The 27,701-nt window shown below is 40.4% G+C and overlaps 1 protein-coding gene and 1 long non-coding RNA gene across 7 annotated transcripts in view; one reads left to right on the forward strand and one right to left on the reverse strand.

The window, feature by feature from the left end:
* LOC131721022 (uncharacterized) overlaps positions 1 to 2,021 on the reverse strand; it is a 33,395-nt gene extending 31,374 nt beyond the window's left edge. Inside the window, exons 1-2 of the long non-coding RNA XR_009319819.1 lie at positions 1,926 to 2,021; positions 1,412 to 1,563 (exon numbers count right to left, since the gene is read on the reverse strand). This is a non-coding gene — a long non-coding RNA (uncharacterized LOC131721022). The remainder of the gene's footprint in view (positions 1 to 1,411; positions 1,564 to 1,925) is intronic.
* LOC117966302 (HEPACAM family member 2-like) lies at positions 1 to 27,503 on the forward strand. 6 transcript variants are annotated; one of them, XR_004661655.2, is made up of 7 exons: positions 2 to 289; positions 4,611 to 4,928; positions 5,529 to 5,801; positions 7,989 to 8,084; positions 9,089 to 9,171; positions 20,194 to 20,230; positions 21,201 to 27,503. XR_004661655.2 is itself a non-coding variant. In XM_034912126.2 (7 exons), exons 1-6 carry the CDS (start codon positions 232 to 234, stop codon positions 20,215 to 20,217), a joined length of 813 nt encoding a protein of 270 aa, XP_034768017.1. In that variant the 5' UTR covers positions 2 to 231; the 3' UTR covers positions 20,218 to 20,230; positions 21,201 to 27,503. The 6 variants fall into 6 exon arrangements, 3 of the variants coding, with proteins under 3 accessions (XP_058869829.1, XP_034768017.1, XP_034768018.1); XR_009319816.1 differs by having other exon boundaries at positions 21,205 to 27,503; XM_034912126.2 differs by having other exon boundaries at positions 9,089 to 9,132.
* The last annotated feature ends 198 nt before the right edge of the window (positions 27,504 to 27,701 follow it).

Raw genomic sequence — 27,701 nt, forward strand, 5'->3', positions numbered from 1 at the left:
TCATTGTTTTGAGTCGGGTCTGCTCCAGCGCAGCACGTTTTAGAATGTGCAGCGGGTGCGCAGACTCTGCGGGCAAGCAGTTTGCGTTGCTCGGACAGGGTATGCGCGCAGACTCACGTCATTTGAACGTGAACGCACCCTACATTCTTAGTATCTCTAGCTCTCTAACTTAAGTATCTTAGATTATCAGCTACCGCTGCAGCTTCAGCTGCTCCAGCACACATCCTCATCATGGCTGAGGAATGTTACAAGCGTGGGATCCGGTTATTCGTGCTCTCAGCACTCACAGGTACCTGTTCAATAACAACAGCAGCAGCATTGTATGTGATGATAATACTTTGTGTTTATCTTACACGTTTCTTTTTGACTGTTTTAAACGGTTGTCGAGTCACTCATTTCCCCTTACTTTCGCAATATTGCTGGAAACGTTCTTGCGGGGTATTATAATTGTAGCGAAAAGCCCACTAAAATATGAGCACAAGTCAACTTATAACGGGGCAAGTGACGTACTTCAACACATACTAATGAAACAAGGTATACCTTACACTTGTCTGGGGATACACACAAAATTCATTATACAAATCGTTTACATTGCAGTGCTGCACAGCTGAGTGCTTCCAACCTGAGTCATGAAACATGGGTTGTGTCGCAGTATGTAATTTAAAGTGCTTTAAAAAATATATACTCTTGTTATTTGAAAGCGAAATCGAATGTCTTTAATCACTGCATGCCGAACATGGACATTGTAACTAACCTCTTAGGTACGTTTAATTGTTTTAGACGTCCTCTTGAAAGATTACACAAGTTAAGATGTAAATAGCCTGTCTGAATAACATTAGCTGCTCATTTAGTTCTAGTAATCAGGTGAATTGAATGTTTGCTTATTCAATAATATAGAGAGAGTTCGAGATCTACCATTGTCTGAAAAGGTGATGGTTACCATAACTTTTATCATTTCACTGAAACTTTCAAAACGTTGGTATGAATGGAAACCGTACACTGGTACTGACTTTGTTAAATACTTGTCCGCGGTAGCTCTTGGTTTCAATCTGTCTCGGACATTACAAGGCATAGTCCGCATATATCCCGGTCGCGTAGTTATGAACAGATTTAGACGTGCACTTGTGTATTTCGGTAAAGAAAGTATTTCAATGCCAGTGATCTATTAGGGAGCAGCATTTAATGTCAGACCCGAGGGCTGTGACTCAGTGTCTAGTCGTCACGTACACAGCAGTGTGCGACCAAGCAACAGTGTTGCCAGATCACAAAAAAAAAAAAAACTCCTCTGTCCAAGGTAGAAAAAAAACTCTAGATTTGGACTGGAACCCTCCAGATTTTTTATAAACAACTAGTAGTCAGCATTCCTTACTGTATTTTTGAACAAATTTCAATAATATGCAAATAAGCATACCTGTGAAAGACATGCTGTTCAGGTTGATTGGTTACTCTAAATTGTCCTCTGTGTGAGTGTGTGGTGCCCTGCGATGGACTGGTGTCCCGTCCAGGGTGTGGTTCTGCCTTGCGCCCTGTGTCTGCCGGGTTAGGCTCCGGCTCACCGCGACCCTGTAAAGGATTAAGCGGTTAATGATAATGGATGGATTTCTTCCGCAAATATATATATTTTTAAATCAACATAATAAAGGATAATGATGGTAAATTTGGCAGAATGTTGTGTCTTTGAGTATGTGAGTTAAGTGTACTGTACCCCATTTTTCTGTAAACCATGCAGGCCGAAATGTGGTAAAGGCTTAGGCCTGTTACTATGTGGCGAAGGCCTGTATTTGTGAAACTAGGCTCTGCACAACCGGACTACAGTAAGAAAGTTAAAAATAAACAGGAATTTTTATTCCAGCGGTATCATGAACAAAATTAAATATCACAATTTGATCATTAATTCAAATATAACAGTTAAGATTTTCATTCACCTTTGAAAGCATCTTCAGCTTCCCAAGCTTGAGTGTATTTCTGCTTGTACGGATGAGCCAATGCGATGTGGCAATGTGCAGTAAAGAACTAGACAGAGACAACCCGCGCCCGCCTGTTAATCTCTCCCCCCCCCCCAGTTTTGCAGATTGCAACATTGGCTCTTCAGCTGGGATTGAAGCGTTTTTTCTCATATTGGTACATCTTACTTCTACCACTACGTCTGCCATATATTTGTAAAGGGAATGCTTGGGAGGGGTTTAATTCATCTTAAATTTGAGCATTTTTAATTAAGAAAAAAAACTCAAAAAAATCCAGATTTACCTTTAAAAAAACCTTTGTTAAATTGTTACCTGAGCATGGGGAAAAAAACTCTAAATCTGGAGGGAAAACCTCTGATCTGGCAATACTGCCAAGCGAGCATCACTCACTCACTTCTCGTAACCCGCTTCATCCAGTACAGGGTCACAGTGGGTCAGAGCTCATCCCGACAGTCACTGGGTGCAAGGCGGGGTACACCCTGGACGGGAACCCAGTCCATCACAGCCAAGAGAGCAACGGTATTTTTAAACAGCCTCGCAGCAAACACCATCATATACTGTTTTATTTATGATTGACACTACTTATTTTAAGATCATTAAAAAAATAAGAGAAACTGCGAGCTTCCAGGTTGTGCCATGTGACAGGATATGGAACATTTCTGCTGATTTTATTCTGGCGCAGTAATTTAGAATAGAGCTTGAATAAAGTCAGTGTTTTTTTTTCCCATTCTGTGCATGTGGTTGTACATCAGGGGTTTATAATTCTTGTCCAGGAGGCCCACGCCCGTTGTGTTTACGCCTCCAAAATCCTTTATAGTCCATCTCAGAGTATCTGAACAAAAAAAAGACTTGTCTCATAAGGCTCGGTGTGTCCACACACATCATTAGCTCACCTAAGTTAGATCACCACATGTTGCACTGTTTTTTTTTTTTTTTTTTTTTTGCAACCTCGCGCAGATTGAGCCGATCAGATCTAGAAAATAGTCTCTCTAATATCCCTCTTGTTTTCTTACGTGTTATTATGGCTCGTTTCTCCAAGTCCACACATTTTTAAAAGAATGTTTGTAACACGTATTGAACATGGTAAAAAAACTAAACAAAAAAAAGAATATTAACTGTAATAAGTATAATAGGTTTCTGGATTTAATTCCTTATTGCTCTCTCACCAGGAGTTTTTCCTATCAGTGCCAAGTGAAAGGGAGTTTTTCTGGCTAACAGGTTTGATGCCAGATAAACCTCTTTTACAGATGTCCATCAGAATAGGGTAATTGCAAGAGATCCAGCTGTTTCCAAGGAATTATCACATATAATGACATAATCCATTCTCAGCAAGAGAGGAAAATTAGAATGGGAATTAGAATTAACAAGGAACACACTAAGAACTCATCTCTTATTAATAATTTCAGTCCATAACTGAAGTAATATGGTAGTATCGACTTATAGCTGCACACCTATTGAACATGATAACAAAAAAAAAAAAATAACGTGATGGAATGTAAATGTGTGTCTTCAGCTATAATAAGGGGTTTCGTCTTCCGGCTTTAACTCTTAGTGTTCTGTCTGCCCTTTAAGCTTGATCTAGATTTTGAAACCACCTAATTTTTATTGATTAAAGTAGTAAATAAATGAATTAGAGTTTCATAATGTCATCTCTACTCTGAATTTGGTGGGACAGACTTTAGTGTGAGACTTTGCTCCTCTGTTCTGGTCTCAGTGAGTGAGTCTCATGACTCAGGTGGTTTGAAACAACTCACATTCCATACAAAGGTTGAAACTGAAAATCTGCAGGCCTCCTGTACACATTATAGATGCTACGGAATTGATTACTGTTTCATATCAATCCTCTGCCTGCCAGTTTGAGAGTCTTCAACCGTTTGCATGAAAAGGGTGTTCAGAAAAAGACGCTATAGTTTTAATTAGTAACTAATTTGAACTGGAGCATCTTATTTTTTTCTGAACCACCTCGGTGGTTATTGTTAGTAGATTGTTACTTTTCCGAATTCAAATTTCTCCTTTCAGTAATTAAGTACAAAACATTAATTAATAAGCCTACATCAGAAGAAAACAATCTTGTTCTTTTATTCTCCCCTTGCACTAATCCCAGAGTGCACACAGCGCACACTGAAACTACCGGCTGCTCGCCTCCCGTTAAATGAATGAAAGACCAAAGCAAAGTAAATGAAACTCGTCAAACCATGGAAACTCTTGAATCGTAATTGACCACGTTGTTAAAAAGGAGTCCGATTTTCTTCTTTATTTATTCCAGTGCTTTATTCCAGTCTAAAAAGCTACATAAGGGAATCCAAGGGGGGGAGGGATATTTTAATGTCGTCTGATAACTACATTAGTGCTGACAGCCTATTCAAAGCAGATTCTTAAAGTGACAGGAAAAGAAACCGTCAATCGCAAGTTCATCTTACAGATTACTAAAATAAACCCTTCTAACATCAGCTCGAGTCTCATGTTTCCGAAATGAGTCCGCTAACCATTTTGAAATTTGGGCAGAAAGACAAACCTGTAAAATACCTAAATAAAGTTGGTGCCTGTTTGCCTTGCCAGTTCCTTGTTCCTCGTTGTCTTTGTTGATCATGCACCATGCACTCGGGACTTTTCATTTTCAGACTTTCTCTTTTGTTTTATTCACAGCACTGTGCAAAGCAGATGAATTTCTGGTGTATGGAGAGAGGCAGTCTTCTGTAATTGTTCCCGGATTCAGTGATTTGGAAACGAGTGGACGTTTAAACTGGCAATTCTCCAGCCGTAAGACCAGCGCGGCTATTCTGGATTATGTCATTGGAAGTGCGGAAGCCAACATCAGTCCCATGTACAAGAACCGGGTTCAGTTTTTCCCCTCCAACGCATCAGTGCTCATTAAGGTCTTGCAGTACAGTGACGAAGGCAACTACACCTTGACAGTGCAGGGCGCTGTAACCAAGACAAGAACCATCCTCCTGCAAGTCCTGGGTAAGTAGCACCGATGTCCGTTTTTGTTTACCGTTGTCGAGTTTTGAAATTTTGAACCCTTTCAAACGGTCAATTGCCTATTCGATTAGTATTTTTCTGGGAGAACGACACTGAGGGGATTGACTCTTGCGATTGAGGAACGGCTGCAGGACTTGGTGTGTTGATTAGTCGGCAGAAAGGGAAGAAATAAGGACTACTGAATGAGCTGATCGGGTTTTCAGGGTTTTGTCTCTCTTTTGCTCTTCAATTCCAAGCACCAGTCGCCTCAGTCTGTGTTGTTCTGTACCCCCTGCGAACATGCAGTACTAAGTGTAAACACTGGTTCACTGATATTCAGTTCAGCTTTCCGCTGTGCCTCCCCACAGACTCTGAATATAAGTTTTGAAAATATTTTTTCAGAGCTCTGTTCTCTACAGTCTGTGCAGCACTGCTAATACTTTCACCCCTTGTTTTTTCTCCTTCTCAGACAAAAGTCTTTTAATAGACAAGCAGTGATATTGTTGGGGGGGGGGTTATAAGCTGCAAGAAAACCAGAATCAAACAATGTAACAAATGCTGCTTAACCTTTTCACTTTTCCTTTTGCTCTTTCTTTGGACCAGGACCACTGTCCGACCCACTGATTTTCAGTTATGAGCGCAACTCCTCCGTGGTGCTCAGGTGCTCTACGGTTTCGGGGTCACTGTTGACGTTCAGCTGGGAGAGAGGGGGCTCCACTCTGCATAACGACACCAAGTACAATCTGATGGAGGACTACAGCGCTCTCACTTTCACCCTCACAATACGCAACCTACAGAAGTCCGACTGTGGGAGCTACAAGTGCAGAGTGTCAAACCCGGTATCTGTGAAGGAAAGTTCTTATGACTTGTCCAGTGGTAAGTGTCTGGTTTTTAGTTGCGGTATGCGGTTAACCGAATTAAAAAAAAAAAAAAAAAACGACACCGAACTGGAGCCTTAACTATAACAGGTTTTTTTTATTTATTTTTTTATTCCAGACAAGTCATTCACGAAAATTCGCCAGCGTACCTAAAGCCGAGGGGACACTAGTCTACATGTTGCTAGAAATATGTAGAAAGGGAGATTTTTTTTGTCGAAAGTGACGTGGAAGCTACACTTTGTCAAAGGACTTTTGATTTTGTAGAAGCAAGAGGAGGCGTTGTGCCTCCCTCAACTAGGGCTAAAACTGCCGTTTTGTAGTATTTTACCCGCGCTGACAAATGTTTCTGCATTTGTAAACTGTGCTTCAATAAAAGTGAGTGCCAATCATGGCAATACCAGCAATTTAAGGAGACATTGACAGGCAAAACACAAGATGCAGTCAGTTACATGTAATAGTCGCCATTAACCTTCTGGTTGTAACTTCTCCTCTTCTGATCACAGCAGATCACTGTCAGGAAATGTGAAACAGCTGATAGGCGTCAACATTAGATTAAAAAAAGTTGTAATAGTTTATGCGTTCATTTCTTTCAGGAGCAATTTACCCGTCTTATATTAATTTCCCAGATTAAAAACTAATGTGTTGAAATTCTGCACAAAATGGGTCAGTAGTAGCCTACTGAAACATTTTGTGTAGCTTTTTGCATTGTCTGTGTGGTATACTGTGCACCGCATCTTTGAAAAAACCCGTGTGCGTTGTGACATTGCATTTAACTTTCTTTTGTATTTTAATCCTCTTTGAAAGTGTCGGTAATGCCGAATTTGTGTTAAATCCTTTGAGTATAGAGCCCACTGTTGATTAATTTGACGGCCTGCGTGGAGGTCTATAGCCTTCAAAATAAATAAATAATGCAAAACCAAATTTGTGGGAAAAGCTTTGAGTATAGAGCCCACTGTGTGCCTCAAACATTCCAATACAGAGTCTGTGCTATAATGAATAATATAATAATATAGCTGTGCAAAGATAGGTGGTTTGAAGTTGAATACTGTGTAGAACCCCTAGTTGTTGTTAACCTGCAAGCATGTCTTGCATGCTGCTACCTTCAGGGAAAAAAAAAAATCAAATACCAAAAATATAATAAAACATGTCTCAAAATAATAATACATTTTACATTAGAGATCTACTGATAGTATCCAGTGTTTCCTCACTAAATTTTGCAATATACATGTAAATAACAAATATTTTCCTACCAGATAGTTTTTTTTTTTTTTTTTTTTTTTTTTTTTTAAATGAAAACCGAACCATAACCGAACCGAACTGAAATTTCCAAAACTGCACACCCCTAGTTTTTAGCCAGGACACCGGGGTTAGTCCCTCCTACTCTTTCCGAAATGTGACATGGGATCTTTAATGACCACAGAGAGTCAGGACCTCTGTTAAACATTTCATCCAGAAGACGGTGCCTCCTACAGGACAGTGTCCCTCTGTCACTGTACTGCACTGGGGCATTGGTTTGCTATTTCCGGTCCAGCGGGAAGACTGCACCCTACTGGTCCATGAGTATATCGCAATAACTACGGTCAAGTTCACATTTCTAAAGAGCCAACACACCAAGATTCTTGAAAAAGTACATGGGACTTTCAATTGAAATATGAAAATGTGAATTTCTTTTTCAGGAATTATGCAAAACTAAAACTATTGCATAACACAGAAGTTTTTTTTCTTTTTGTTTCTTATACAGTCAAATGAAAAAGAAAGGTATTAAATCGATATACATATGGCAGATAAGAGGAACGGTCATAAATCAAAGCAATTCCAAGAACAGTAATACCTGCATATTGGTTTTGTTTTTATGCTTGTGCGAAATTTATTTTAATCTTAAGTATGCTTCATTCTCAGGATAAGGGAAGTCATTCATGTGGAATTAGTGCTCGGTCTTCTAGACAACTAATTTATTGAGCATTTGAAGCCTGTATAATAAGCTGTGTATACCATTATGTAGAGGGAAAAAAAAAGGTATGTCATTCTTAAATTGAAGAAATATACTATTTTCTCAAGCGTTAATGCAGATTCTATAGTGAAGGATAGGATTCTGAGAAGAATGGTAGGTGGAATTATGGCGTCTGTAAGAGAAATGATATTGACGGGCTTTTGTCTATGATGTTGTGTGTGCTTTCTTTCCCAGGTGACGTGTGTAGGCAGGAAGTGTACCTGCAGTGGTTGGTGCCTGTCTGTGCCCTCGTGCCTTGCGGGCTGTTCCTCATTGGCTCAGGGATTTTTTGTGAGTGCTGAATCTTCACAACCCTGTAATCAGTATACTAAAGTCAATCATCCTCAGTCCTGGCCCTCGAGCCCCAGCCTTGCAGGTTTCTTGCCGTTTCTTCAACAACGGGTAGCTTGTTCCAGTCTCACACAACCTTTGTGTAAAAAAATAAAAATAAAATAAAAAATAAAATAATGTGCCTCCTGTTCCTCAGAACCAGTAGTGAAGAAGTCTGGTTTACCGGCCCTAATTGGTGATTTTTCAGGCTAGGTGATAGTCAATATTCCTGGCTTATTTCTCTGCTGATATTCAATGATTATAAAAGACTTCTGCAACTAGATTGCTCTCCTAGGCTATAACAGATATCAAAGCTGATAGGTTACCTGGTATTATAAGATGGCTGGCAATCTGCAAATCCAGTCAGAAAACCTGCCTGCCAAACACAAATTGTAATCCCAGTACTGTGGTGTCTTTCGGTTCCTGTCCAAGGTAAAGTCTTCCTGTTAGGAGGACAGTGTTAAGCACATGTGCCTTCTTGGCTTTCATATTTCTCATTGAACATTGGGCGTTTCTCAACCCGGTTCCTGGCGCCCCACTGTGTCTGCTGGTTTTCATTCCAACTGAGCTCTCAAATACACAAACCCGTAATTGAAGTAATAAAGTGATTAACTAGAGAGTTTTTTTTTTATTGTTTTCAGTAACCAAAACATTTGTTGGGAGTTTGGTTAAGGTTCAGTTAAGCACTTAAGCACTCCGTTGGTCAAAAACCAGCAGACACAGTGGGGCGCCAGGAACAGGGCTGATAAACACTGGAGTATTCTCTCTTTAGAGGGAATTCAATCCGCCCGCTAAGCACAAATTATAAATCTGTACTTAATAGCGGCTTGATAGTTTGTAACAAGGCACCTTTCTACTATTTATCAAACCAACCGCTATTAAAGTTGCTGTTAGCGGGTTGGTCAAAATTTTGATTTAATCTGGCCTTTTGTTTAGAATTTTTTTTTTTTTGTTGTTTTTTTCAGATTTCATTAAGAAGAATATGAGAGAGAGGCATGAAATGAGCGAGGTAAACAGCGTTGTGTGAAATGTGTTCCTGCGCAAAAAGGTATTTGGGCAGCATCGATCGTGACACAGTAGCGGTCTCTTCTGGCATTCTTTGTCGTTTTGCCGGTTGTGATTTACATAAGGGGGGTTGACATCTTGGAGTAGAGTGACCTCACTGTCATGTTTCTCACAAATATTACTGACATTCGGGGTAAAAAAAATGACACGGCTTGAAATTAACTTTTCCTTACACATGAGGACTAGTGGGTGGCAAAATCCACTGGTGCCTTAAGCCCACCACCCACTGGCCCCGCGGACCCTCCACCCAGTGGTGCCGCAGACTTTTCACTGGCCTGGTATAATGTCGGTTGATAGTGAAGTCTCAGCAATCTGTACGTTTATCACTTTCTGCTCTTCAGCCCTTCGAGAGAGTTGTTTTGAACGACTGAAAATCGTTGTGTGAACAGCCATTACCAAGAAAAAAAAAATGTTGTTTCTTTTTTACAAGTTTAGTGTATTCCACAGCTGTAATGCGTCCCGACTTTAATCCCAGTGTGTTTCTCTCCTCACTACCTGCCTTTAAAAAAAAACCATTGTGTGATCAGCATCATTTAAAAATCTCCAGTTCTGGCAAAGCAAAGTGAAAGATTCCTTTAGTTATACAATCGATAAACCGAACCGATCGCCTTTAATAATTTCCAAACAGTCAATCTGTCCAGAGAAGCCCAATTGTTTAAAGGAGATATTGGACTGGAGTCAAATTCAAAGCAAATAACAGGTCCCGATGTAGATATTTATATTCTGAATGCATTCCTATTGTTTACAATTAAACAACGCTTTGCAATTAGAAATATTAAACAGTGTACTAATTCATGACATTATCGCATGTTGACCTTGCATTCGAGCCAGGTACCGGATGTTAGTCTACTTTGAATTCCCGAACTAGGTAATCATTGTACAGCCGGGTTTGCGCTCTGGATTACGGCAAGCTGCGTTACAAATACCTGACGGTAGATGGTACTGTAGAATACCTTGCAAGCATGTATCATGTTACGTTTATGTAATCATTTTGTAATCATTTTCATTTGTGCCAAAATTAGAAAACAAATAAATAAATACAATTCGAAATAAATAATTAAATAAATTAAATAAAAAACAAAATAAATACATACAAATATGTTAACAGGTGCAGAAGTGTCATTGAGAGCTACAGAAAACATTTGATTGCAGTGATTGCCTCTAAAGGTTGTGCAACAGAATATTAGGTTAGCAGTCCCATCATTTTTGTCCATGCCATTTTCATTTGTTTTATTATTTACAATATGTTGAATAAAAAATCAAAAGCAAAGTCTGATTTCTATTAAATATGGAATAAACAATGGTGGATGCCAATTACTTTTGTCAGTTTCAAGTTATTTCAGAGAAAATTGTGCATTCTTCGTTTTTTGTGGAGGGTACCAACAAATTTGAGCATGTCTGTAAATATAAAACAAAATAAATACATAAATAAGTAGAAACTGAAATATATTTAATAATTTATCTATTTATTTATTTATATATTCCGTTTTTTATTTCGCTTTTTATTTAGTTTTTTATATCTATTTATTTCATTTTTTATTTCTTTATTTCTTTATTTATTTCGTCTTTTCATTTTGGCACAATCTTTTCGAGCTACCGTCAATCATGCTCGATGGGCGGGACAATAAGTGAATCTGTGATCTACTAACTTTGCCTGGTAGTAGTGCGGAGAGGTGTGCAGTCAGGGCTACAGCGTCGTTGTTGTACAGTTTCAATGCTCTGAATATTCCATACGTTACAAATGTGTGCAATATGACTTATAGGAGTCTTTTCCTAGAAAAGATTAGGGAGCTTTTAATTCAAGTTAAATGTGGGTCGGTAAATGACGACTTTATTTAGAGTCGAGTAGATTGACTATTGGAAAGAATAGGGCAGATATTGGCATGTACTGATGAAAATATTGATGATGGTGGCAGAACTAACTTGCAGATAATTCACCATCAAATTCTACGCAGTACCAGTGACGACAGTATAGCAGAAGAGTCCGCAGCGGTAGGCCAAACTGGGACGGGAAAATCTGGACGTCCCAATATATTTTTACCAAGGGAGCCCTCTCCGCACTAGTGATGTGCAGTTCGCGAACGAATCGTTCTTTTTGAATGACTCACTACGATGGGAATCGGATCAGAGTCCCCATTGAATCGGTTCTTTTGATTCACCCTATGAACAAGCTGCGTGGCACACATGGAGTCGAGTTACCAGCCTATCAAAACTCATGAAGTGATTCTTTACCTCTCGAGTCTGGCTGATTTGTTCGTTGTAACAATGAAACCGGGTTGTCGCTCAACTCGTTGAATGTTATGAAACTGAAGACCGTATGTGCCATGTTGGATCCAAATTCCTGCTTACTTAGTGCATGATAAGAACTCTGTGTGAGCCAAAATGGTGTCAGTTACATCCTCCAGACCACAGCTATATATCTATGATCCAGACTGTGTGTACTTTCTTTCTAGAGAGCTGCTTCACGCTGTAAGGAACTCAGATTACAAGTTTGTGCACCAGAATTTCTTAAAGTTCTTCTTAGTTTACTATGTACGTAACCTTGTGTAAGTCTGCCAAACAAATAAATAATAAAATTAATCACTACTAGTTGTAGCCTATGTGTGTTTGTTATACACATACAAAATTAATCATATCTATAGTTAACTATTTTGCACAAATTATGATTAATACTTCTAAGTCATCTTGAGTAAAATCAGCCAAATTACTAAATACTACTACTACTACTACTACTAATAATAATAATAATAATAATAATAATAATAATAATAGAGATATACACCTAATTTCTAAAATAAATAAATACAAACATCTACTGGTATTGTAATGTTATTGTACCCAAGGCTTAATTATATAACTTGTGATTACATATTGTGATTACATGACGATTTACAACTACGGATAAATATTTTATAATTTAATAATGACGACGATTCCCCTTAGTCCACAAGGTGACACGTAGTATCAGCTACGATACAACGACTTTTTAGGATGATATTGCACATTCTAACGGATGACGTTCTTAAACGTCTATTATATTTTACATTATTAAATATACATTTTCTAAATGTTATTTTACTGTGGTAAATACTAAATATATACACATTTAATATTTACACATATCAGTTTATATAAAATGTACATGTTGCGGTTATGGGTGTGCTTCAACGTGTGATTGATCACATGACTATAAAGGTTTACTGGATAGAAGAGGAATTGGGCAAACAGCGTTTTGCTCTGTGCTGAATAAATACCACGGATTAGTTCCACAAATACCACTCGTTCGAGCCTCTCTTTTTTTTGTTGAGAAAAACAATGAGTGACTCCAAATGTATAGAAAAAAATACGTAAGAAATGCAATTGACTTTTTTTTTTTAAAAGATGAAATTAAATTCGATTGATACTGATGGCTAAACAATGCTAATGGTTGAAACTGTTGTTATCTCCAGTATTCTAAATATATATTATTATTTTTTGTCAAACTATATTTAATTTAATATTTATGAACCCAGACAACCAAATATAGATTCTCCCTCGCTTTTGTGATGTGCAGTTCGTGAACGACTCGTTCTTTCCGGTTCAAATAAACCTACGTAAACAATCTTAATGCGGTCTACATTGATTGGTTTTGTGTCATTGAATCAGTGAATCAAATGAACGAAATGAATCGATTCACCAAACTGAAGTGAATCAAATGAATCGAGTCACTAAAAGGAATCGAACTGCCCATCACTGCTCTGCACTACTACCAGGCAAAGTTAGTAGATCACCGATTCACTTATTGTCCCGCCCATCGAGCATGATTGACGGTAGCTCGAAAAGATTGTGCCAAAATGAAGACGAAATAAATAAAGAAATAAAAAATGAAATAAAAAACGAAATAAAGAAATAAAAAACAAAATAAATACAGATATTAAAAACGAAATAAAACGTGAAATAAAAAAACGGAATAAATAAATATAGAAGTAAATAAATAAATAAACGAAAAATACGTAAATAAATAATGAAATAAATAGATAATTTATTAAATATATTTCAATTTCTAATTATTTCTGTATTTCGTTTTACATTTATTTATTTATATTTGTATGTATTTATTTAGTTTTTTATTTATTTATTTAATTATTTCGAATTTTACTTATTTATTTATTTTTTAATTTTGGCACAAATTATCCTCCATAGCGTTCGTCATTGCCTTGTAACCTTTGCACAAGTTATAATCCAAAATTGTTGTCTGGTCCTCCATATTTGAGTGTTAAATGTAACTCCTCAAATAGATCATCAACTTAATCGTATAGTTGCTATTTAAAACAGCATTGAATATTTGTGTTTAAAATACAAGACTGCATTTGTGACGGTTCCTATATCAAAAGTATTTATACACCTAAAAAAACAGGTATGTGTGTGAGAATGTTAATGTGACAAAGCAGCATGAGCTGGGAGTTGCTTTGACACTTGTGCATCGCGAACCACGTACTGTGTATAAATAAAATGATCCCAGGCTCATGTTAGTTATCCTCACCTTGTTATACAGAGTATTAGACATTTTCGATTAAGCTAAAAATAAATAAAAGACCAAAATAATACATGCGCTGATCAGAACGGCTTTCGAAAACAGAGCTACCCCAGGAATGCTAAACGCAATGAATATGTAACAAACTTAAAATAAGTGTTGTTATCTTAACGTAAAACATTAACATATAGAACTTTATTAAACATCTTACCACTATTTTTTTAAAACCTCTGCGTGTTTGAGACACTTTCCCACATGTAGATTTGATAAAACTTTTTCCTATGAAAAAAAAAAAAAAAAACTATTGGGAAAGTATAAAATTAACCAGGAACTTAGTTTAAGGATTGAACATAAATTACACAGGCTGTACTAATACAGTAACGTTAGCTCGTTATGACTGGAAAGATGCTACTGAAATACAGTTTGTTACACACACAATTATACTAACAATACTTTACTATTTTACAATACTAAAAAAATACATTGTAATTGTCAAAGTCATTCGAAGAAAGGCATTCCAGCATCTGGTGAATGGAACCTCCCATTTGAATTGGAGCTCAATCCTCAATATTTCCCTGTGACACCGGCTTGCATAACTTGCCTGTCATTCAAACTGCTGGTACTGTGTAATGGGTGGGGAGGAAGGTAGCTCACAAAGAATTATGTGGTATGATTTATTATTACCTATTATTATTATTATTATTATTACTACCGTGATTTTTTTTTAGATTGGGTAAAACAAAAAAATATATATATCTGAAGAAGCCGCAGGCAACATTGGAGGGTCTGGCGGCGAGCCTCAGGTTGGGGACCACTGGTCTAGATAGATAGATAGATTAAAACTTCAAATAAAGTCTCCAGTAAGCGCCGGGTCCAGTCGCAAATATTGTAATAATATAATGCGCTTGATACTGGATATTCCCGACAATGCGCACAAACAGCTGTACAGTGAGTGACTGCACCGTGAGGAAAATGTGGAGCTTGAGCATTATAAACTAATAACTGACAGCGATGGGAAGGGAACACTCAGGATTAATCTGGGACAAAGCTACCATCATTGCAGCGCAAATAAATGATTATTATTATCATGGTAGATCTAATTCTGTGTTTTTTTTTTTTAAATACAAATTCCTGCTTCTGCTTGTTATTTAATATAGTTTTGCATGCCTCTTGTCTAACAGTAAATATAATCGCCGGTCTCCAATATGCGCCGGGTCTGCTGACAAATATTTTAAATTAAGGGCGGAGGCGTTTTAATATTGTTTAATATGTTTTACGGTAGATATTTTACAGACCGTAGACTGCTTTCGTAGAAGACCTGACACAGTAACCATTTTCGTATCGGAACTAGAGTTACAAAGCACTGTTTCCACACGGCATATAAAGGGTGAGACACACACGATTTAAAGACTGGACGCGGGATAGACCAGCCTTTTTAGGCACCTTCATGTACGTGATTTTGTAATACATATTTTGACGTTTTGCAGAGGATTTGATATAAATGAATAGCATGAGATGGACACTTTGTTCAAAAATCACGATGAGGTACAGGGTATTTTATTTTGACTAATCTCAACTGTGGCCTTTAACTCAGCAGAGAGCATAAGATGAAGATTGGGTTAAGAAACAGTTGCGGACTGATTACATGTTTGCATTAAAGAAAGTGCTAGTGAAATTATAACTCTAATCTGTTGATTCCGATGATGAAGGCTGAGTTTGCAGCCAAAACATCAGATTGTTTTTTAATTGTTTAACTAATAGATTTTTTATTTATTTTATTGCTATGAGCGAGACCTTTTTTTCCCTTTTATATGAAAACTACAACTACCAGAAATGAGAGAGAGGCTGTCTGAGTACGTTGGACAGAGTAATCCAACAGCTACAGTTAAATGAAAAGAAAAAAATATATATTATTGGTGAACCAGAAAAATAGCATGGGAACGGGGATGAGTCGTACACACAAAAAAACAGAGCTGAAAACAACAGCAAAACGAAATCGGAAATTGTAATGCGGCTTTGGAGTAGTAGAAATTAGAAAAATATAGAAAAAATGTGTTTGAAATGCAATGGAAATAAGTGACATGAAAAAAGTATTAAGGATTTACATATGAGGGGTACATATGCTGCATGTACAAAAAAAACAAAACAAAGAGTTCAAGAGGCTAAGAGAGACCTCCCCAGGAAACATTTTAATTCGGTCTATAAATTCCTAATCCAGGTTTCAGGAGGTACAGAAAACACTTTTACAACTGATGCGTTTAAACGGTTTATTGGAATAATGAAATACAGAATAAAGTTGTCGTCTCCTTTGGCTTAACCCGCTTGGATGGAGGGAGGACTACCTGGCCGTAGAGACGAGGTAGTTGGGATTCCCCCACACAGACTGATGAGTCTTTGTCACAAAGACGGCCGGAGTGGGTGGTGTCAGACCAGAGCCAGGAAATAAATAAACAGAGAGATGGGGTTTTGGTGAGGCTGAACGCGTGATCGCGCTCAGCATTTAATAAACAGAACAGAAAATAAAAGGTTGGAACAGACAAAAACACTGGACACGGCACTATATGCCAAAATAAAAGGACAAACAAAACGAACTAAACAGTGCACAGACAGACAAACACGGTGAGTGAAAACACTTATCTTTACGCTTTTGCTTTCTTTTACTTTCTCCTTCTCTCTCTCCCGTTCTCCACTCACCGAACACCTAACCCCGACTGAATGAAAATGTGCATCTATATATACTGTTGTGCTGGGATTCAATTACTAATTAATTATTCACTTGAATCCCAGCACGTGAATTAATTCTGTGCAACCCCGTGCTCGCATATTATATTTTAAATGCACGTGCGTGATGTGCAATCCCGTGCCTAAATACAAATATACAATTTAAACACACGTGAAACACAGACCTGTTTATATCCTGTGTACCAATCTATACACCAACATTAACATACGCACGCATACATACATACACAGAACACACAAATGCACACAGGGGCGGGGCACTTTGCCACATATACCCCCCCTTGTGCGCAGCACACATGGCCTCAACGGCCACCTCCCCCCTTAAAAATCCAGCAGTCCAGGACAAAGTCTCGGGCTGGGAAGGGAGGCTTCAGTGGGCCCATGGCTGGCCATGCTGTCAGCACCCCTGCCGGTAGTGGCACGGCTGACAGCATGCTGGTCCCGTCCTGCAGCGAAAAAGCTGCGGGGGCAGGTGGTCCCCCGACCTCCCCCTTCTTCGTAGCCGGCAGCTCCCTCCTGTGGGGCTCCGGCCACAAGAACTCCTGCAGCGAAACTGCTGCTGGGGAAAGTGGTCTCCAGACCTCGTCCCCCTTCTTCGTGGCCGGCAGCTCCCCTTTCTGGGGCTCCGGCCACCGTACTCCCTGTGGAGGTACGGGCAGCAGAGGCAGCTCCTGCTCCTCTGCTCCGGGCGGTGGTGGAGGCAGAGGCAGCTCCAGCTCCTCTGCTCCTGGCGGTGGTGGAGGCAGAGGCAGCTCCAGCTCCTCTGCTCCTGGCGGTGGTGGAGGCAGAGGCAGCTCCAGCTCCTCTGCTCCTGGTGGTGGTGGAGGCAGAGGCAGCTCCTGCTCCTCTGCTCCTGGTGGTGGTGGAGGCAGAGGCAGCTCCAGCTCCTCTGCTCCTGGTGGTGGTGGAGGCAGAGGCAGCTCCAGCTCCTCTGCTCCTGGCGGTGCTGGCTCCCTCTGCTGTGGCGGCTGGGCATGTGCGCGCCGTGCTGCCTTCAGCAGCATAGCGAGAGGCTGCTGGGGGACACCAGCATCCTGCCCTTCTCCCCCCCAAAAATTTTCAGGGGGTTGAGCCTGTAACCCCTCCCCTTCCGGCTCTTGGGGCTGAACCAGCAGGCATTTTCCCTCTGCTGGTGGCTTGGGTCCCAGGGCTGTGGAAGCCCCGACTTGCCTCCCTTTGGGCTGTGGACACACCGACTCCTCCCTTTTGGGCTGTGGACGCACCGACTCCTCCCTTTTGGGCTGTGGACGCACCGACTCCTCCCTTTTGGGCTGTGGACGCACCGACTCCCCCCACTCAGGCGTAGGACGTTCGGGCTCCCCCCACTCAGGCGTAGGACGTTCGGGCTCCTCCCACTCAGGCGTAGGACGTTCGGGCTCCTCCCACTCAGGCGTAGGACGTTCGGGCTCCTCCCACTCAGGCGTAGGATGTTCGGGCTCCTCCCACTCAGGCGTAGGATGTTCGGGCTCCTCCCACTCAGGCGTAGGATGTTCGGGCTCCTTCCACTCAGGCGTAGGACGTTCAGGCTCCTCCCATTTGGGCTGTGAAGGCAAAACCAGCAGGCATTCACCCTCTGCTGGTGGAGATGGGGACAGCAGGTACTCACCCTCTGCTGGTGGAGATGGGGACAGCAGGTACTCCTCTGCTGGTGGTCCTGCTACCTGGGCTGCTGTTCCATTTATGGTTGCCTCCAGGCAGCTGAGGACAAACTCCACACCTTCCTCCAAGGTGTTTGGGGTGTGTTCCTCCTGATAGGCCTCCCATCTCTCACTGTCCATCATCCACAGGGCCCGGACGACTATGGGCAGAGACTGGGCCTCCAGCCCAGCATTCTCCAGGAACCAGCCCCGCAGTTTGATGGCGTCTTCTGCCATTGACTTTTTTTCTTCTTTTTTTTTTTCCCCCAAAAACAATATTTGTAATCCTTTATATATATATTTTTTTTAATCCAGACCCCTCCTGGTCTGACGCTTGGAGGCGCGGCTATCCCACGAAGACACCACGTGTCACAAAGACGGCCAGAGTGGGTGGTGTCAGACCAGAGCCAGGAAATAAATAAACAGAGAGATGGGGTTTTGGTGAGGCTGAACGCGTGATCGCGCTCAGCATTTAATAAACAGAACAGAAAATAAAAGGTTGGAACAGACAAAAACACTGGACACGGCACTATATGCCAAAATAAAAGGACAAACAAAACGAACTAAACAGTGCACAGACAGACAAACACGGTGAGTGAAAACACTTATCTTTACGCTTTTGCTTTCTTTTACTTTCTCCTTCTCTCTCTCCCGTTCTCCACTCACCGAACACCTAACCCCGACTGAATGAAAATGTGCATCTATATATACTGTTGTGCTGGGATTCAATTACTAATTAATTATTCACTTGAATCCCAGCACGTGAATTAATTCTGTGCAACCCCGTGCTCGCATATTATATTTTAAATGCACGTGCGTGATGTGCAATCCCGTGCCTAAATACAAATATACAATTTAAACACACGTGAAACACAGACCTGTTTATATCCCGTGTACCAATCTATACACCAACATTAACATACGCACGCATACATACATACACAGAACACACAAATGCACACAGGGGCGGGGCACTTTGCCACAGTCTTCCAAAGGGGGGGGCTGTAAAGGGGTGATGGGGTGGTGGAGGGATGCAGATGAACGAAAGCTAGGGAAGGAGGGGAAAAGCTGTGGTATTTATCCCCTATCCGGGAGCGAACTTCAGTTATAAACTCCATAAAACGTCCTCAGATTCCGAGATTCCACTAAAACGGATCCAGCTTTGAGAAAACTTTGCGTCGCTAAAATAGCTGTCCCTATTTTTTGCCTTTCTTGTCGCGCGCCTCGAATGAAACAGACCTGTGGGGGTCATGGGAAATGATAAGGTAATTGTTCACGTTTGGAGTTATTCAGTCTTTCTTTCTTTTACATGTGACGTGTTCGAAGGTCATTTTATAGCATTGATACTCATAAACTCATCCCCTTAAGCCCTGAGATTCCTGGGTTATGCCACTGGGTCCTTGTCATGAGGATTAGCATATTAGCTTGCCAGCCACTAAGTGAAGACTCCAGTTCTCCCAGTGTGAGTGTGAGCCTCGTGTACAAATGATCATCTTTAAGTTAAGGTTTTTCATACAGAGCAGGCAAGCTTTTAGGTGACTTTGACACCTGTTTCTGGTTCTTAAAGTTAGCAGCACCTATTACTTCAACCCCATTGCCATACTTAAACAATCTTTCAATTCAAACAGCCGAAATTCCAGAAGTTTGTAAATCTGCTGTCGTTCAGACTCTTTTTAAAGGGGGTGACCGATCAGATCCCAGTTGCTTTTGGCCAATTTCTGTGTTACCCCTACGTAACTAAAGTAATGGAAATATTTTTAAACCAAAAACATTTTTGAGATAGTAGCAAGATATTATCGAATGTGCAGTCTGGTTTTCGTTCAGGTCATGGGTGTATGGCAGCTGCTCTAAAAGTTTTGAATGACATAGTAACAGTTTCAGCTGCTGTCTTTTGTAGAGAAGGTTCCTCTATCTCCTCATGCTAGATTCAAGTTAATTTTGACAATGTGCTGAAGGCTTTTTTCTGATTTACACCTTTTGAATCCCAGTAAAACCAAATAAGTGTTTAATAAGAAAGATTCCACTTGATTATGGTGATGTCATCTGTAAACTGCTCTTGGAAAATGACCCTTTTTCTGAAGTTGCGATGCACTGTTTCTTTGTTTTTATACAGGAAACAGACCACATCAACCCCTGAAGCTGATGATACGGTGTGTTGACTTTTGATACGACCAGGGCAGACACTTCAAACAGTTTTATTCAGACCCTTTCGTATCCAGTCGGTGAAATGAGGTGTGATTAAAGGCGCCTTCACGCTGGCAACCTGGGTCAAATTTCCTGCTAGTGTGAAAGTACATATCCAGGGTCATCAGTGTGTTTCCCCCATATGGATAGCAATGCCAAGCTCCTCAGAAATGTCAAGCACAACACCTGGGTCAGGAAAGGCAAATTGTACAATGCACACAGGTTCCAGTTCCAGAGAGGGCAGACATAAGAGGTCATTAAAAGACAATGTCATCATTCTATGGAGGCGATTGTTCTTTGGAGAAACTTGTGTCCCAGCATGAAATTAAATAATTAAAGGAGTGGTGGTTTCATGTAAATGTTGCTCCTTTCTGTATAATTATGTTTGTGCGTTGTGTGCAACCTGCTTGTTCAAGCTGCAGTGTGAATAGCAGAATACAGACGCTATGACCAAGGAGGCTGAATGTTGAATGTTAGGGGAAAAGGCCCTTGAAAACCAGGACCGTCCTGTTTCAAACTCCAGTTCTGTCCCTGACTCACCAAGTTTGACCTTTCACAACTTGTTTCACTTCCTTGTGCTTGGCCCTTTGGGTGTGATTTAGTCATGTTCTTAGTGACTCTGCAGCAGCTGTTGTTGATGTGTGATTTCTGCAATCTGCTAAATGACAAAATGAAAATGAAAAAAGAAGCAGGAGATTAGCAGCCAGACACACAGATCAAATGCTTAAGCCCTTTTATACTGTTCTCTTTACAAATGTAGAAGCTACGCAGTTGAGGTCCAGAAGTTAACAAAACAGGTTTGTTTTTACACTGGCTTTGTCGAAGGAAGACAGACATGATCCGAGTAGGGGTATCCAGGCTTTATTGACGATGAATCTTGTGAAAACTAAGGTCATGGTTGATAACCTAACAATGTTTGTGTTGGTTTTGTTCCAGATAGCTTCCTGCATTGCTTTCACTGATTCAAAAGCCTGTGAAGGACTTCCCCTCCCATTGGATCACTCCAGCAAAAAACAGAGATAAACGCGGAGTTGCCTTGTGCCACCCAGAAGGAAGAATTGTTTTGTTTGTTTTTCTTCTTCAGTGTTTCCAGTTGATTTACGCTTTAAAGTTGGCATACCCAATTGTCTTCTCATCGCATTATTTTCTTAAAGGGATTGTGATTACCATTTCATGAAAATATAATTATCAGTACTAACCACTCCATTTCATTATTGGTATTAAGATCATGTACCGTTTTTATTGTGTGTGATTGCATTCTGGAGCTCAAATTTAAAGATTAAAAATATGAAAATGCCCAGCGCCTGGAGAGCGCATTCAAGTCTCTCATGCCAGGCTTCGAGTGACGTCACGGTACCAGCAGCTCAAGAAGCTGCTACCACAAACGCAATGCACTGTTTCCCGGGGTGCTTTGGAAAAGTTTGTCATCCGAGTAGATGGAGCAATAGTTGAAAAGCTCCAAGCGGTCGCTTCAGTCTTAGCAGTATACATTTGTATGTTTTAATCTTTAAATTTGAGCTCCAGAACAAACGGTACAGGGTCTAAATGCTACTAAGGAAATAAAGTGGCAAGTATTAATATTTTTAGTTTCATTATCCAGTGCTTATTATCCCTTTAAGAAACTGTAGGTTTATCTTAAATTGAAAAAAATCAGATGTTCTGTCGCTTTTTAAATATGTAATACCGTAAATGTTAGTAGGTTCACGCATTGTAATTGCTGCAAAAAACCTTAAATTGCTACTGTCCTCGTGAAAGTCAGTACTTGCATAGGCTATTGGGTTTAGTTTTCAGTGGAGTTCTGATGGATTAGGATTATTTTTCACGATTATATATATATATATATATATATATATATATATATATATATATATATATATATATATATATATATATATATATATATATATATATACAGTGCCTTGCAAAAGTATTTATAGACACCTGACCAATTCTCTCATATTACTGAATTACAAATGGTACATTGAAATTTCATTCTGTTTGATATTTTATTTTAAAACACTGAAACTCAAAATCAATTATTGTAAGGTGACATTGGTTTTATGTTGTGAAATATTTTTATTATATATTTATTATATTGTCTAGCCTGTCGGTTTTGCGCTTGTTGAAGGTGGCTAGTGACAATGGGTGTAATTCGATCTATCCTGTCCTGCATTTGGATAACATGATCTATTACATTCTTACCCGTACTATTCTGTTCTTCCCACATCTCTCTGGCAATGTCTAAGATCCCTCTGGGTTGACGACCATATAAGAGCTCGAACGGAGAAAAACCTGTGGATGATTGGGGTACTTCCCGAATAGCAAACATTAAATAAGGCAATAGCAAATCCCAATCCTTCCTTTTCCCAATCCTTCCTTCCCAATCCGTCTTTTGAAATTACTTTTTGCAACATGGATTTTAATGTTTTATTAAAACGTTCCACTAGCCCATCGGTTTGAGGATGATAAACAGACGTTCTAAATCGGTTTAATTTTTAACAAAGCACACAACTCTTTCATTAACCGACTCACAAAGGGCGTTCCCTGATCTGTCAAGATCTCCTTAGGTATCCCGACTCTAGAAAATACTTGAATCAATTCTGTAGCTATGGTTTTCGACGCCATGTTTCTTAAAGGAATGGCCTCTGGATACCTTGTGGCATAATCTAAAATAACAAGAACATACTCATGTCCCCGGGCCGACTTATTTAGAGGACCTATTTAATCCATGGCAACCCTCTCAAAGGGTATTTCAATAATGGGCATTGATTGGAGAGGGGCCCTGAGATGGGGTCGGGGGCTAGCTCTCTAACACTCTGGGCATGACTTACACAAAACCGTTCCACTGCTTTGTGGATCCCTATCCAATAGAACCTTTGCGCAATTCTCTGTAATGTTTTTTCACTCCCTAAATGAGCTCCAAACAAGTGACTGTGCGCTAACTTCAACACCATGCTCTGATAAGCCTGAGGAACCAACAGTTGTTCCACCAACATATCATTAACAAAAACAACTCTATATAACAAATTATTTTTAACAATATAATGTTCTCTCTGGTTTATTACAGCCCCCCTCTACTGGTACACCATTTACCACTACTACCCTCTCCCGTATATGAACTAATGTTGGGTCCTGCGCTTGATCCCTTCCAAAATTCCGAGCAAAGGTTTGAAAAGGATCGTACCAATTCTCCGTTTCAGTACTATCCACTAAATCCACTATCCCCTCCCCTGTTTCATCTAAAATGTCCTTGGCCATACACTGAGTACCTACTCCTTTGCCCTTGCTTTTCCTTTGTTCTCCTACTAACACTGTTACCCCTGGAGAACCCTGTTTCTTTTCTAGTCATCTCTGCCGACGTGACTTGTTATTTATTGGGTTTTGATCCTTCAAATAATCCAGTATCTGTAAATGGGAATACAGTAAAGAGACTTTCAGCAGTGGCATTATCCACCCTATTGATTTGTTCTGGGTTAGTCAATGTCCCCTGGAATTTCACTAGGTTTTTAAAACCGGGGTAATCTCTTCCAAGGATTACTTGGTGCGGTAACCTCTCCACCATGCCCACTCTTACTTGGTATACAGAGTTCTGAAATGATACATTTACTAGAGCGGTTGGGTATGGTTTTAAATCCCCATGTATACAAATAATCCCTGTACTGAGATTATAATCCATTTGGGTGGTAGGCACCAATTCAGATGCTACCAGTGTGACTGCACTACCCGTGTCAATGAGAGCCTTAGCCTTATTCCCATTTAATTCTACCTGAGCAAAATAAGGACACATCTCCTTTACTTCTCCTGGTATAACAATACCGCTGCAAAAATGCTCCCCTAGGTTACACTGCATAGGTTCATCCCGTTTACAAAATCTAGCAATATGACCCATTTGATTACATTTATAAAAAGAGTAGTCTACTCCCTCCTTTTTTCTAGTCTCCCCCAGTCCCTGCAATCGTCCCTTCGTGGCATATAGCCGCTCTTCATTCCCCACTAAGAGTGGCTTACCCTTCTGGTCGGGGGAACGTTGTTTCCATGTTGAGGGTCCAGGTACATTAGCTTTGGGAGGGGTGGTTGAGCGCGCTAATTCTTCAGCCGCTATTTGGCGTTCGACTAGAGATATGAATTCGTCAAAGTTGCTAGGGTTCCCTTGGCCCACCCACTGCCTCATTGTTGGTGGTAAGGCCCGAAGGTAGCAATCCATTACCAGGCATTCGATAACCTGGTGACTATCATGCTCTTCCGGTTTCAGCGACCGGTTGGCTAAGTGAATTAAATCAAACAGCTGAGACCTTGGTGGTAACGAGACTTTATAACTCCAGCTGTGATATTTTTGAGCTCGTAGAGCAGTAGTAATTCCTGCCCTGTCATGTCATCTCCTGCGGTCATCTTGTTCAAGACATGTGTAGACCGTATTGATGCATTGGTGGAGACCGGTCCAGCTACCCCTGACGTAATATGGGTGGCCAATTGCTCCACTCATAGCATCAGGGCTTGTGTGGCTTCTCGTTGAGCCTGCGTGGTGTCTTGTTGAGCCTGCATGTTTGCCTGCTGACCCCCTACGACGGTGGCGAACATGCGAACTACGGTCTCTAGGTCGGTCATCTTGTCTGTAATTCTTGTACAGCCCAGTGGGTCCTGCAGTGGTTGTCTGCAGGGTTAAGCAGATCCCACTTCTGATGCCAAGTGTGACACAAATGTGTTCACGTAGTTTGGGACCTGGCTAAGGTGTCTGTATTGTAGTGCAGACAAATGTGATCCAGACCGTAATTGCAAGTATTAGTTCCAAAATTAAATAAACGAAACACACAGAAGTTCTTCACAATGAACAACTCCTACAGTGAACACAGTACAGTATTTTCTTCTTGGCTGGACTGTTTCTGGAGGTGACCCTTTGCACCGGAACTCAGGTAAGTACTTGGTGGTTCTCTTCTAAATCTTTTCCTGTTGTTGGTTTGTTGCTGTGTCCCCTTTTCTCTCTTTCCAAGTGCTGTGGAGCTTCCAGCAGATGGCGCTGTGGAGTCAGGTCCCTCTAGCTTCACTATGTCCAGGTTTGTACTTACTATTGCCCGGTGGTCCTTTGCAGAACTGCACAGCCCAGTCAACCTTTTGTGAAGGTAAAAACAAACTACACTTAAAGTTGAATAATTTATTAACTATACTGTAACTTGTCAGAGTACTGTTCATAATTCTATATTATATCTTTCCTTAAAGGGTTCCTCTCTTTATGGAAATCAATTCCGTTGTGCATCGCACCACTTAAAATACCCCGTACGTTGTGAGCTTTGAGTTACCGTCTCGGTACCCCATTGGCTTCAGCCAGGGTTTCTTAAAAATAAACACCAGTCCCGTACCACAACACATCCAGGAACAAACACAACACGCTGTACTCACTGTGACTGGGTCTGTGTTGTATACGTTGTTCCTCTGTGTTGGTCCTCTGTCAGAAGGTATTTGTAATCCACAGTGATCCTCTGTTCTATGTAGCAGACGTGAGTCGAGTGCAGCGTCTCGCTCTCATCTGGTATTAACTGTGCACTCCTTACGCTCACCTCTTCGACAAGTTGTAATTTGAAACCGAGTGGAACATCTCGGTTTTGTTTGATATTTTGTTTATAATCCTTAATGCTCACCACTCTGTAATATAGCAGACTCGGGCCAAGTGCAGCGTCCCCTTCTCGTCTGCTATTTTAATTTCATCCGTAATATTAATATCACCTGTTCTCTCCTACCTAGCAGCCTTTTAAAGTCACCGCCGTTCCCCGTCATGCACTGGCGGGTTTCCTGGTGGTCGTTGGGAAATGTAGTTTCTGGTCCTTCTATGTAGGCATTTAATCCCTTAAAAACCTCACTCCCATCACAAATTAATTATATATATATATATATATATATATATATATATATATATATATATATATATATATATATAATAAAGAGTACGTGATGAAGAGTGGAGGGAAGGCACGACCAGTCGGCCAGTAGAGGAGGAGCAGAGAGGGCGAGAGGGGGTGTAGTGAGATACAAGGGATTGGAGGTAGGAGGGGGCAGTGTGGTGAAGGGAGCGGAAGGCAAGAACAAGCAGAGATAGGTAGCCAGTGGAGGGTGCGAAACAGAGGGTAGCATGAGAGAAGCGAGGTTGGGAGAATACAAGACGAGCAGCAGAATTTTGAATGAGCTGCAGGGGCCAGATAGTCGAAGCAGGGAGACCAGCAAAAACAAGTCAAATTACCAAGCATACGGTGGATGTTTTAAGGAAAATAAATGAACAAACAGATTTGACAAAAGTGGGATTAAAACACACACTCAGGCACGTACTGCGGGTTGAAAATGCGCTGCTGCACTACTTTTATTAAATAAACACAAAACGAAACCAAAAAAATAACAGTGCGAGGGCCAAAAGAAAACACAACCAAATAGTCAGCACTCGCATATCCGACCCGATAATTTTGACTTCAGTGACAGTTAAACTCATGTGACGCATATCTGATTATTTTATTTTGGCCCTTCCAAAACCTTGTCAATCTCAAAAATATATACCTGAAATGAGTAGGCTTCCATTTAGCTGTACTGTATTGGGTTTTGTTGGTACAGTACTAGAATTTCAACAGAAGAAATATTTTAATTCGGAACAATACGATTATGAAAATATCACTTGCCAAAAGAGACACGAGGACTGTAATACAGTACATACTTTTCAATCCGGTACGTATTGTAGCAGTATGTAAAATTCCCCGTTAACGACCCAACAGCAAAATGAAATCACAATGTCACTGTGATGGGGTACATCTCGCCCCTGTGTTGTATTATTTTGTATTTGTATTATGATTTATTTGTTACATTATGTCGGCGAAAAGCCATATTGTGTATTTAAAATGCAGGGCAGACGAAAAGCTCTCTGCCATTATTTTTGGTTTGTTATTTATTATTTATAAACTCATGAGAATGTGTAACTGTCGGCTAATAATTAATAGATTGGCTGGCAGTCACACAGATGATTAAAACCTGTGTATGTGACCATTGTCTTAATTTGGAGATGGCCACGTATATTTAAAGCAGAGATCAGCCGCACAGAAGGATGATTGGGAGTACTCTGCAAAGGATTGCTATATTCGAGAAGCAACTGCTACCGCTGTACCACACGGTATTTGTGTTTATTTGGGCCCTTATGCGGTTTTGTTTTTGTTTATACTTGTGTTGTTTTGTTTGTTATTATTAAAGCCTGAGCGCAATAGCATCTCATTTCCTCGCACCTTATCTTTGTTTGCCTGTGTTTACTTCCTGGAACTGACTCACCCACAAGGCATCCTGCCACAGTTACCCATGCACAGAACTGCGTAAAACATAAAAGGTCATGTCATTTAGTAAAAGATTAAAAAACGGGAGATCTGGACTAACTATGTGGCACATGCTTGGTGCGCTGCAGGAAGAGGGCACCAG

This window comes from Acipenser ruthenus, chromosome 47, assembly GCF_902713425.1.
Source record: "Acipenser ruthenus chromosome 47, fAciRut3.2 maternal haplotype, whole genome shotgun sequence".
Lineage (NCBI taxonomy): Eukaryota > Metazoa > Chordata > Actinopteri > Acipenseriformes > Acipenseridae > Acipenser > Acipenser ruthenus.

What these genes read in the sequence shown, in the direction of transcription:
- LOC117966302 (XM_034912126.2), top strand. Translation starts at nt 232, where the DNA reads ATGGCTGAGGAATGTTACAAGCGTGGGATCCGGTTATTCGTGCTCTCA. An exon ending in CGTGCTCTCAGCACTCACAG is followed by an intron (nt 290 to 4,610) that starts GTACCTGTTCAA and finishes TTTTATTCACAG; the next exon opens with CACTGTGCAAAGCAGATGAA. An exon ending in TTCTTATGACTTGTCCAGTG is followed by an intron (nt 5,802 to 7,988) that starts GTAAGTGTCTGG and finishes TTTCTTTCCCAG; the next exon opens with GTGACGTGTGTAGGCAGGAA.